Source organism: Poeciliopsis prolifica, unplaced genomic scaffold, assembly GCF_027474105.1.
Source record: "Poeciliopsis prolifica strain line A6 unplaced genomic scaffold, Auburn_PproV2 SCAFFOLD002, whole genome shotgun sequence".
Classification (NCBI taxonomy): Eukaryota; Metazoa; Chordata; class Actinopteri; order Cyprinodontiformes; family Poeciliidae; genus Poeciliopsis; species Poeciliopsis prolifica.
This window is the reverse complement of record NW_026562377.1, coordinates 5,859,937-5,872,786: the sequence shown is the minus strand read 5'-3', so window position 1 is coordinate 5,872,786 and position 12,850 is coordinate 5,859,937. Positions and strand designations below refer to the sequence as shown.

Here is a 12,850-nt window from a genome sequence, read left to right as displayed (position 1 = left end):
CTAATCAACAAATATATCAAATAAATGAAAACAAACTCAATCATTTCAATTTGTATGATTTTGCTTTTTTTCCTACAGAAAACTGGATGAAAGAAGTTTTGAGTTTTGGTCTCAGCTAAACCTTTTTGTGAAGGATAATTTTGTTTACAGAGACTTTAGAACTCATTTTATTCATTGTTTCTGTCAGGTTTTCTTATTTTGGATATTTCCAGTGTTAAATGTTCATTTGAATTTAACGTTCATTTATCTTTGAGAATGTGTTCCTGCATTATTACGCTGTTATCATTATGCAGCTTGGAAATAGTATGAAGGCAACAATATTATCATTTATCGCAATAAATTCTGGAACAATTTATCTTCCAGCAAAATATGTCATTGACAATCTAAGTAGCAGGGTTATAAAAGTCTATTTTTTTTCCAATTATAGTTGTATGTTGTTGGCTTTGTCTAATTCTAGCCAGCCTGTTTTTAGTAGTACATAAAACCTATATTTTAAAACATTTTATATATATATATATATATATATATATATATATATATATATATATATATATATATATATACATTAAACTGTCACTATATCATGACAGTATAGTAGAAGACAGATAATCTACCAAAAATTAAAATGTGAATTATTCTGCTCTTAGCCTTCTCCCAGCTCCAACTAAAAACAACCAATCAGAGCCAGGAGGCGGGTCTTAGCGCTGTCAATCAAAATCTCTTCATCTTACCCCTAGCTCTCCAAGACATAGCTTAAATGTTATTAATGCTAATGCTAGTTAGCATGGCCACATAGATAAAGTTTTTCTGTCATGACAAATTGTTTCTCTGCCATTAGCACATTCAGCAGCGCGTACGTGAGCTTGATTGACAATGGTAAGACCCTCCTCCTGGCTGATTGGTTGTTTTAGCTCTGGAATGTCACATTTCTTCAAATGGCGATTAATGACAGAAGTGGAGGGGATGAATGTTTTCACATTTTATCTCACATTATACTGTCATGACATGGAGACAGTTTTAAAAAACCAATACATAAAAAACATTCTTTATAAAAGTTAATGCAGCTTTAATTAAATATTTAGTTTTTATTAGTAATACTACTAGTTTGTGTTGTTTTACACTTTTTAGATGCAGAATTCAAGCAGTCAAAGGTATTGTGATTATCTATACCTATATCACCAAGTTCTTACTGTCTCACCTGCAAATTACTGTTTTTTTTTATTTTTGTCAGTTAAAGAAAATGTTTTCCCAGTTTCAGCTTTTGTTCTTCAGTTTTAGTCAGTGTTGATGTGAACACAAACAGACCAATTCCACTTAAAACAGATCAGAAATCACTTTAATGTAACAACATAGTGATTTTAAAGACTTACAGTCAGAAATAAAAATCTAATTTCAGATCATTTTAGACCCAGAGGAAGGAGATAGCATGGAATGATTGAAATAAAATAGAAAAACATGAACACAAACATTCACCTCTTAATACTGTGCTCTGTTACATGCCTGCAAGAGTTTTTTTTTCATCTTTTGTTTTATATTTTTTTAAAGGAATAGTTTGCCTCACGAGAATGTTCTTGCTGAAAACTTAAAGAATGTTGCTAAAATAGATTACAGTACTTAAATATAAAAATAGACTCTGGATTTCTTTGCTCCCATTTCTCTCTCTGATTCAGTCATGGAGACGGACGGACGGATGGACGGACGTGTCCTCAGGTCCTTCAGTGGCACATTCGAGCAGTCATCTCTTTCTGTGGACATTAACAGCGAGTCAATTATTAGAAAATTGACTAATTGAAAAAAAAACCCACTAAATATAATCAGTATTAATGGCTGACTCTGAAATAAATTAACTTTTCAATGATTTTCTGATTTATTGAGCTGCACCAGTAAAAATAAACTAATAATAAATAAATAATAAAGCTCTACTAGAATAAAAAATCCTTTAATTTTCAAGGCATAAATTTAAACGTGTGCATTCCAGAGTATTGCTACATTTTTTTCAGAGTACAACTAATGATTATTTTTTTATTAATATATGTTTTTAAAAGTCTCATTCTGCAGATTTTTCATCCAACTACTGAAACTTACTTCATACAATAGTAGAAATACATAAAATCACAACTAGACAAATAATGTAATTCCTTTTTAGAAATAAAAAGTTTATTATTTTGCTTAGAAAATAAACATTTTATTGGCTAAAATTATAGCACTGCTTTGCTGCAAATGATCAAGTGTTCGCTAAAAGAAGCTTCTGATCTGTTGATTAATAAATGGGGAGCAACAGGAGCAGTTTTGGCTTAATTGCTGCTCTAAACATGTTCTTTCAATTCTAGTTAAAAAACAAGATTTTATTTTTTATTCTGCAAGTTCAACAGCTAAACCCAGTTAATGTTGCATGCAAATATTAAGAATTTGTGAAAATATTCTAAAGAGTTTCTGTAATTATTACTTTTAAGGTGCTTTTTTGCCCACCTATGGATTGTTTGAGGTCATCATGGTGACTGTGATGCTAAGATTAACATTTTTCTCAACTATTCGCTGCAGGAAACATGCATGTGTGATTCAAATAGATAGTACATAACTGACAAAATAAATCGGCATTTATTTCCTGATCATTTTTCATTGTTAATCTTCCAGGGTGGTGAAATAAAGTCCTGATTTTCAAGCAGCAGAGTTTTTCCAGAGCTTGATCACATGACAAGATGCAGATGGATCAAAAACAGAAAACAGGTTCAAGGTTAAAGCTCTGAGTTTACAGTTCAGGCTTCTGATCAGGGAGATCTACTTTTCAAAACATGTTGCTTTAAACCCATAAACTCGTGTTCATGTCCAGTAAGACTGCACTGTCTTAGAGAAAACTTTAGTTTAAACCCAAATAAAATGCCCCGACATTTGTTTTCATAACTTATCTGAAAGCAAGCCAGTCTGCAGAGCTGCTGTGTTTACGTTCATGGGTGGAAATTTCCATGTTTTTGCGTTTGGCGGCACAGAGCATTTTGCATGATTAAAATTTTCTCACTCATGCTGAACAGCAGGGAGTCCTTTTTTTTCTTATCACTCACTATGACACAACAGGTGAATCTCAATAAATCAGCATATCATAAACAAACTTAATGAACTTGGTTTATCCAATTAAGCCTACCATCAATTATTTGAGCAGTACCTGGTTGGCCCTCCTGCCACTCCAGTTCTCTCATGGTCATTAATCTTTGTATCGGTACTTTTATCTCCATGAAACTCATCTTCAGAAGGAACCGACTTCACTGACTTTGGATGTGTTAAACCAGCAGATGATTTCGCCCAAAATCATAATTCTGAAAGTTCAGCAAACCTCAAGCCACAGTGTGCCTTTCCACTTTTTCTACAACCTTGATTTCCAAATTAAAAGCCTGATTTGAACACACCTGACAACATTCCAGTCCTCTTTATCCACAGTTCAGGACACTTTGACTGTGGTTTTCCTAGGTACTTACAAACATATGTCTAAAAACTTTTCCTTCCACTCAACTTTTCAAAAACAGCTCTTAGCCAGCTTCTTTAACAAAGACTTTTGATGTTGATAATATTTCCCCCATGATTATGTCGACCAGAATATGAAAGTTTTCTCCCCCCCAAAAAATCTGAATTATATAATATTAAAATTTTATTTGAAACTTCAGAGGTTTGTACCAGCTGGAAGCCAAAATAAATAAACAGATAAATTACATGAATAATAATTGAAATGCAAACATGATCGAAGGTTATTCTAGTTCTCTACACTGTTTTGTTTAAAAAGGAGTAGAATACATGAAAATTAATACTGTATTATTATTTTATAATATTATATTAGTATATTATTATTAATATATCAGTAATATAATATAATTACCAAGATGCGGTAAAAAAATCAAATGTTCAGGCATGTTGTGAAATGGTGGTGCTTTCACACCGTTTCACCGCTAGGGGCGCTAAAAGTTTGATTTTAATTTGTTTTTTCTAAATTCCTTCCACAAAAGACTTTTACTTTTTTACCAGAAACATACAGATTTTTAAGTTAATGTTAAAATGAAAGTTTCTTTAGAAAATATTCTTGTCTTCATTTATAAATTTTAATATAATTTAATCAATTGAACAAATGAAAACAAGGATCTGTAATTATTACTTATCAGGTTGTTTGCTTTCTGATTTGCCCCCCACTTAAACCTCTCTGGGGTTTAGTTTGCTCAGGTCCAGGTGTGTTTGACTCACCAGGGGTTCCAGTTCTTTGTGGTCCGTCAGGTTGAACTCAGTGACGAAGTAATAGAAGTGCTTGTAGCAGGTGTTGACGTGCGCCTCGGCCCCCATCTGGGAGACCCGGTCGAAGTGGTGGATGTAGACGTGGACAAACACCCGGAACAGACGAGACAAAATCTTCTTAGCCACCTGCATGAAGCTCTTAGGGAAGGGAGTACCTGTGGGAGCAGCAGATGGAGAGACTCCCTCACTGTCTGCCCCAAACATAAAATCCATTCACAACAAACAATTTAATAAAAAATTACATTTTCTGGTCGTCTGACTGCAGTTTGCTTTGACGAAATTAGCAGGAAGTAGTTCACATCAGCACTGGTTTCTATTCATAGTGCGCTGGGCGCGGTGTGACCCATTTTTTTAATCCACTGCCTGGATGTTTCTGTTGTAAAGTCAGCTGCTGAGCCGGAGCAGAGGCCATGCATACATCCAGAGATAATAGCATCCAGGCGAGAACGCCACTGCCACGGATTTACCGAATCCTCAATGTCTGCGATGTGAAACGCAGAAGGTAATCTGATAAATGCAACATAAACGCTTCATATTCTGGATTGTGAAACTATTTCATTGTCTTTTTATTTTACAAGTTCTTCTTAAAAGTTGCTTTTTGCTCCAGAGGTTGGGTTAAAGATGATTATTTCATTGTATTATTGTATTATAAATAGGCCTGTTGCAATAAGCAAAAAATCTAATTAATTAATGAATTGGATTAAGCTCAGTAATTTCCATTTGCATGCTTTAACTTTTTTTGTCTTTCTACCAAAAACTGGATGACAAAAGTCTTCAGACCTTTTTTGAGGAAAAACTTTGTAATTTTTATAATTAATTTTATGAACCGTTTGTTTACTTTCCAGACTTGTTGTTTATTTCTATGTTTAACCAATTAGTCACCCTATTGTTATTGTCGATTTCTTAATAATTTATTTTACATTTGCTGCTTGGCTCCTAATTGAATAAATTAAAGTTATTTTTACACGTTTGACCAAGATGTGAAGCTTTTGGTGTATTTAAGTGCGCTAAAGGTTCAGATTTATGAGTGTATTTATGTATATATTATAAACATTTTAATCCGTTCAGCTATTTTTGTGTATCGCCCGATACTAAACCTTGGATATCTGTATTGGTATCGGGGGTGAAAAAAGTGGATCCTAGTATTCACAACAGTAATTCTGATGCTAATAATGCTATAATAACACAATATATTGTGAATTTCTCATGTTTAGTTTAGACCATGTCATTATAAAGTAGCTTGAAGTGTTTAATGTTTGGGCTTTAATTCCACAATCAAATGCAAAAACTTAATTTTTGTGGTTCTGATCTTACAAGTTCTGAATTAGAGAATTTTCCTCTGAGATTATAATTTGAAAAAAATGTTTGAATATTCTCTGGTAACTGTGCTTTGAATGGGTACAAAATTCACCACATTGGTAAGTTTTAATAATTTAAAATTAAAAAAAATGTGTTTGTGTGATCCAGGTAGTGTTAAAGCTTATTTCTCTTTTTTGCTCTTTAATTAACGGCTGTATATTGTAATTATTGGTCAAGTTCTCTGCACAGTAACTGAGGGAGAGTAAAACTAGGCACCAGTAATCAACATGCAGAGTTTTCTGTTTAAACAACATTAAACCATAACCTCACACTAACCCACTGCAGCTCTTTCGTTGCTGAATGTCTATTAATAACTCTCATGTTGTCTCTACAAACAATCTGCAAATTATCTCGACTCAACCATCTGCTCAAGCATAATTTGTCATATTATCTGAAGCAATTGTTCCTTTTCATTATTGTCTGTCTTTGACATTGTGTTTAATTTTCCCGTTGCGTTATTTGCTTTAGTGTTTCAAGCTTTCTAAATTATATTTTTGCTATTAGAAGCAACTGCGGCAAAAATAATTTACCTCTTATCTAGGCTGCAATCAAAGACACCGTCTGTAAAAACATTTCTATTGACGCTACAAAACCCATTTGCCTCCCTACTTGAGCTTGTTTGGCTGCGTCTCAGGAAGTTTCATGGTGGAAAGAGCATCAAAAGAAACTGGTGACAAATGTTGACTGTAGGGCTGCAGAGGAGGAAGTGGTCTTCTTCAACAACTTCAAGTTTAGTGACAATAAACGAAGCGTTCGGACTGATGGGAACCACAGAAACTCAAACGCCACATGTGAAGAGCAGGCGCTGCTGATGAGAGGATAAGGACACAGTGGGTTGATTTACGCTGCTGAATGATCTTTATGTTTAATTTTCTGTTGAATACGAGTTTTATGAAATGGTTAAGATGAAGATTTTACTGCAGAATACCAAAACAAATTTGATTCATCTGGATTTATGCAACTTATCTATGAATACCTAAATTAAACCAGTTCATTGTTCACAGATTCAGAAATATTTTTTTTGGAAAGGCACAAATTATTTTATAGGGTTAGGGCACACTGTTTGAATCTTAACTCATATTTTAAAGTGTAAATATTTGCATATAGTAATGAAGTACAAATTAAATGCTAATATTTATTATTGAGAATAATAAAACTAAAATATGCATGCATTTTTTATCCATATATTTAAAATCAAATCTGCATTTTTAGGCAAAATTAATCTTCACTAAACACCATGTTTCAAATTATTATGCAAATTGGATTTAAGTGTCATAAAAATAAAATTTTTGTTGTGCTGTTAAATTTAAAGGTGATATTGTGTGTCAGGGCTCTTTGAATCACTATAATTAATTTCAGAGAGCTGGCTTGATTAGTTTGTCTGCAGCTCAATTAAAGGAAATCTACTTAAGAAGGATGTTCCACATTATTAATCAGGCCACAGGCTTCAAGCAATGCAGGAAAGAGAAAGAATCTCTCTGCTGACGAACATCATCAGATAGTGTAGTGCTGTATGACAAGGTATGAAAACATTAGATATTTAACAAAAACTGAAACGTTATCATCGTACTGTGAAGAGATTTGTGGCTGATTCAGAACAAAGATGGGTTTATACAGACAAAAGCACAACAAGGAAGGTTTCTGTTAGACAAATTCATCTGATTAAGAGAGCAGGTTTTAAAATGCTCTTACAAAGGAGCAAACAGTTACTTGAAGCTGGTGGTGCCTCTGGAACCTCAAGGTGGAGGATCTTCCATACATGAAGATTAATTTTCTGTTGAGATTATTTGCTCTCTTATCCGGTTATTTAGCACTAATTTGGTGGTCTGCGAATATAAATAAGTAGTGAATAAAATAAATTGGTGAAACTCCAAAAAAAACAAAGACTCACCAACGTTGGTGGGGAAGATGTTCTCGTTGTTGATCTGTACCTCGATCCAGTCCATGAGCAGACTCATGTACTTGGGCGCGGACAGCGCGGTCGGCCTCTTGTACTTGTGCTCGTCCTGCCAGCGGTATTCGTATTTGGGCCCGCCGGACATGACGGGGCAGGTCTGGTCGGTGCAGGAGTCGCTGATGGTGCCGTAGATGAGGTTGATGCGGTTGAAGAAGTCGACCACGTGGACGGCCACCCAGTCGTTGAGGTCCTCGCCGTGCGGCAGCTGCACGGCCTGCTTCAGGTCCAGGCCCGCGTTTAGAGACGCCTGTGCCTTCTTGTGCAGCTCGAAGCGCTGCGTGCCGGGCTCGAACTTGCGCTTGGGCCGGAACGTTCTGTCTTTGTTGAAGACTTGCTTCAAAGCCATAGACATGGTCGCCTACGACGGATCCCTCTGGTGAATTATTTACTGTGGAGGAGGACGCAGTCAAAAGGTTGCGCAGACAACCTATGCAGACCTCAGTGTTTCAAACGCTTTGGCTGCTGCTTCTTAAGCTGCATGCAGAAGAAACAAGATTCAGATTAGATATGAAAGTATCAAAATGTAAGGTTACAAATGTGGTGCTAGGCCAATTTTTGCCATTCTTTGAGGTTTGCTGCCAATTATTTTACTCCCAAAAAAACTACAAAATTGAAAAAAAGACTTAAGGTTCTTTGATGGGCTGCATTCATCTATTTAATTATTAAGAGAAAATGCTAGTTATTTTTGTGACAAACGTCAATCACAGCAGATCAGTGAATTATCACTGCCGAACAGCACTGGGTGTTTTAGATTCCCCAAACTGGCTCATTAACAGAAAAACCCCTAAAGTTCAGGTTTCAAATTTCACAAATCTGAATATTGGCTTCATTTTAAAGTTAACCGTTTCTGAGGCGACTGTATAAAGCTGCAGGCTCTCTAAGGTCCACAGTCCAAACCCGTTCTGTTTGGCACAGAAACAAATAAAAAGCTGCTTGAAAACTGAGTCGGATCAAACTTCTGTTCTCATTGATTTGGGATTGAATTATATTCTGTCGCAGTTTTTGAAACTCAAAAATCATAAATTTTATCTTTTAGTTTATCAATTAACTGAAATATTCTGACAATTTTTCACTAAAGGATTTTTTTGGGGACATTTTTATCACGTCTAAATACATATTTTAATTAAGCATGAGTTTGGGTCAGTTTTTTTTCCCCAGATTTTGCTAAATAACCCCAGAACTACTGTTCCTATTTCATCAGATGCCAGGAGACGTGCCTCAATGACCAGAGTTTATTTTGGATTTCAGAAATATTTCCATGCTGTAAAAATGACAATCTGTAAAGGAACGCGTCCTTGGATATTGATGGAGCAAATCATTTATCTCTTTGCACTGAAAAAGAAATCCCAAAAATAGATCAGAATCAGGGTTGCTGTTATTTTTTGAGACTTCACGGTTTGCATAACACCCATTGAGAAATTAAAGTGTGCATGTAAGGGAAGGAAAAATCCACTTTTTGTGTTTTAAAGAAGCGAAAATAGACATAAACTACTAAAATGGCCCCTAAAGGGGTTTAAAATTCAGAATTATTATAAATATTTGTTATAATGTTTGAAAATATACAATTATAAATTATATTTATGTCAAGTTTTGTGTCCCTAATCAATACAGGTGGGGCACAAAATGAAGGAATCCCCTCCTTCCCTCAGAATGTGAATTGAACTTTAACTTTACCTGCCACAAAAAATGCCACTAATTTAAAATGCATTCAAAACAAATTAAATTAAGCCAATAATTGAGGTGAAACTTCCACATTGAAGATGAAACATGGAGTCTGCGTGAGTCATTTCCTACTTCAGAGCCTGAAAGCTTACGATGCACAACAACGACGGAACCCGCCTTTAACTTCACATGAGTGCTGTTATTTAGGCCCCTGTCTGAAGAATGAGCGCCACCCCCCTCATAACAATGCGGATTTGTGTCGTTTTTAGCTCATTTTCCAGGATGAAAGCCCCGGAGATTAAAGCAGCGGGGCACATGACGACTGCTGCCGAAGTTTGTTCTTGACGCTCCGCAGCGCGCGCGCTCCGACTTGTTGCTCAAAAACACAACAACGGGATAAATAAAGAAATAAATAAATCATACACAAGAAAGCTTATATACCCGCAGTGACAGTTATCAATAAAATCAACCAGAAACAACATCAGTTATCTGAGACGGTCTGATCAGACGGTGACGAAACCGCACAGTTGAAAGGCACTTTCCCGAACTTACTTGTTCCGCCTTCCTGTTTCCTTCGGTCTTCTACCCAAAGATTACGCGATAACTCGTCAATAGCTGTTCGTCAGTGATATGCGCGACCTACATTATGGATTCAGGCAGCTAAACATGCTGTAAAGACGGCGATAAATCAATAAATATGCCACTTTAATGAAGAAACTAACGGCTGACTCCTCCCTGCGATGCGAAAAGTATACCACCGCAAAGTTAGCGGTAACACCAGCGACTTCCGCTTGAGACCTTCAAAATAATCGATTTGAATTTTTTCACTGGATTAAAACAAATTGATAAAATATTGTTGCTTGAATATTACATAATGAATCGTACCCAGGATAGACATTCATGAATAAAACTTTGGGAAATATGTTATTATGGAATTAGAGATGGATATAAAATGTTTGACACATTCTCAGCAGTCAGGCATTTGTACACAGATTACAGATTAGATAAGAGATTAGGGATCTACACGTCTTTAAAAATGTTGCAACCAACCAATCTGCTCTAATAGCTGGCTTGTTGTTTATTTAAAACAGAAAATAGAAATGTAGCGAGGACTAAAGTTATATTCTTCTTCTTTAATTAATTAATATATTTTTTCAAAGTAAACTATTATAATCATGTTTTACTGTGACTAAATCATGTTGTCAAATTCTCACTTCAAGATGAGAATTGATAAAGCTCATGCAGATTGATTTATATTTTCTCTTTAAAAAAAAACTACGAAGACTTATTTGAATCGCTTATTATTTATGTAAAGTAACACATATTTTAGATACAAATCCGTGGTACATACGACAAAATCTTATTTTGGAAAGCCATCTTTAAACTTCCGGTCTCGTTCAGCGTTGCCTGGCAAGACAGAGGCACTTCCTCTGACACAATGTGTTACACAGCCTGTCAGACTAACCTAATTTATTTCATAACGCAGATTAAGTAAACCACAGTATATCATGTTTAAACCACAAATAAATAAACAACTCTGGATAACTTTTTGTTGCTCATAAATCTATTAGAATACTCACAAAACATGTGTTTTTACATGTAGGGATCAGATGATCAAATGCAATAAAAAACACCCTAAATGACTTGATGGTATTTTTACCCATTCATCCGTAGTTGAGGTCGGTTTGCAAAGGTAACTAGTCCAAGACTAAAAAGTAAGAAAGTAGAAATGAAGTCCTGAAGTCCTTTATAACTAATCTTTGTGTAAATGAAGCGTTCCCATTTCAGAAATAATAGTTCCTCAAGCGTTCCCATTTCAGAAATAATAGTTCCTCAAGGATATTTGTGGTCTACGTTGAAATTTCCCCCCACTTACCTGTCAACGTTCAATTTCAGTTCAATTCAGTTAATCAATAATTAATAATTCATTCACAAAATACATAATTTCCAATTAATCTTACCCACATTCCTGTTGATCCTGGTTATTAAGTTCTGTTTATTAAAATTGGTTCAAAACATTTTCTATCTAATGAAATTAGATTTATGAAATGAATGACTTGCAGTATTCACGAGCGCGTAGCGACAGTAAACAATCGTGAGTATTGTATTGTTGACTTTATAAGAATCCTTCATATTGTAAATGGATGTTGGAGAGGAAAAATGTCCCCTTAAACAGGAAGAGGCCTCCAGCAGATCTCAGTACGAGCGACCAGGTGGGAGTTTGAGAAGACAGAGCAGTTGCACAAAAAAGAAACAGGTAACCTAATTTAGGAAAGTTTGATATCTTAATGAAAAGTAAAACATTAATTCAAAGCACTGTTTCCATGCAGGAAGAAAGCCCTGGGTTTTAATCCCAGTCTGGAGTTTTTTTGCATATTTTTTACAGGTTCTCCCTATAATTTAACGCAGAAAGTCAGAGTTTTACCTTGCGGCTCACATCTCTTTTCTTCTCAGCAGGCTGGTACACCATTCACATAATTGCAGATAGTTCTCTAGTCTGCCTATTTACTTCCCATTCCATTCAACCCCCACTTATGAACTATGAAGATAATGAGATGGTTTCTGTGCAGGCAAGCAAACCAGAACTGCTTTTCACAAAATCCCCTCAAAATCCCCTTGGTGGTCCAAAATTTTGACAATAACAACCATTTATGCCACTGTAATAGCATCCTTAAATCTTGAAAAACTGAATCCTTCAGGATCTCAGAGTGTCCTGAAGCAGTCAGGACACTTTCCATCTCAAAATTTAGTTTCAATAATCTTAATTTAGTAATTTAAGATTTCAAAACTGTTTCAAAACGATCCTAGATTAATTAACATTAAAATGCGATAGTTGGGAACAACAAGGCCAGCACCAACATCCCTGTAGCTCCCAGTAGCTCCTGTGCAATGCATACAACGCTGAACCCAGCTGACCAAATGGGCTGGAGCGCCGCGTGCGTTGCCAGGTGATGGGCTGTACTTGCTGGGGTTGCTAGGTAACGGAGCAGTGTCCTTCCGTTGTGACTCAACATTGAAATATCCGCTTGTTTCCCAGAGATGAAAAAACATTTAGGTTGTCTTGATCATTTCGTCCTGGTTCCATTATTACAGTGTTTTCTCATTTTCTTGTTTTGAAAATGTTCAAAACATTTCTCAGAGGCCTTTCTCAGTGATTCCGGTTTGTTAATCTGTTCCTTGTGTCTAGTCAAAGGTTACTCTAAGATACATTCACATGTGCTAAATTCAATTTTTTTTTGTTTGTGTGAACTCTGATTTATTTATTTATTCATTTCAAATTTTTTGGGGGAATTGTGGTCCTTCACAATTCCAAATATATGCGACTTTTATGTGATCTCAGTGTAAATGTGGATAGTAATAGTGGGGCATAGTTTATGATTGTAAAGTTGTTGTCCAACCGCAGCCAGTTCATTAAAAACTTAATCCTCTTTATTGTTTTTGTTCTTCCCGGTTGCACGTACCAGGACGCAGAGTAGTGACGTTTGTTGAGCATCAATGACGTTCAGGTCGGATGAATGCCATCTGGCCGTACAGACTCGGGTCACATTTGGAAAGATCAGCTACATACCGGATTTTGGACCACATGTCTAAGAGGCCTGG

The 12,850-nt window shown here is 35.6% G+C and overlaps 1 protein-coding gene across 2 annotated transcripts; it reads right to left on the bottom strand.

The window, feature by feature from the left end:
* Nucleotides 1-1,314: 1,314 nt before the first annotated feature.
* On the bottom strand, nucleotides 1,315-10,015 carry mob3a (MOB kinase activator 3A). Of its 2 annotated transcripts, none has more exons than XM_055057870.1 (4): nucleotides 9,803-10,015; nucleotides 7,523-8,062; nucleotides 4,225-4,427; nucleotides 1,315-1,745 (listed from the first exon to the last, which is right to left on the bottom strand). In XM_055057870.1, exons 2-4 carry the CDS (start codon nucleotides 7,938-7,940, stop codon nucleotides 1,716-1,718), a joined length of 651 nt encoding a protein of 216 aa, XP_054913845.1. In that variant the 5' UTR covers nucleotides 7,941-8,062; nucleotides 9,803-10,015; the 3' UTR covers nucleotides 1,315-1,715. The 2 variants fall into 2 exon arrangements, with proteins under 2 accessions (XP_054913845.1, XP_054913852.1); XM_055057877.1 differs by having other exon boundaries at nucleotides 7,523-7,976.
* Between the last annotated feature and the right edge of the window lie 2,835 nt (nucleotides 10,016-12,850).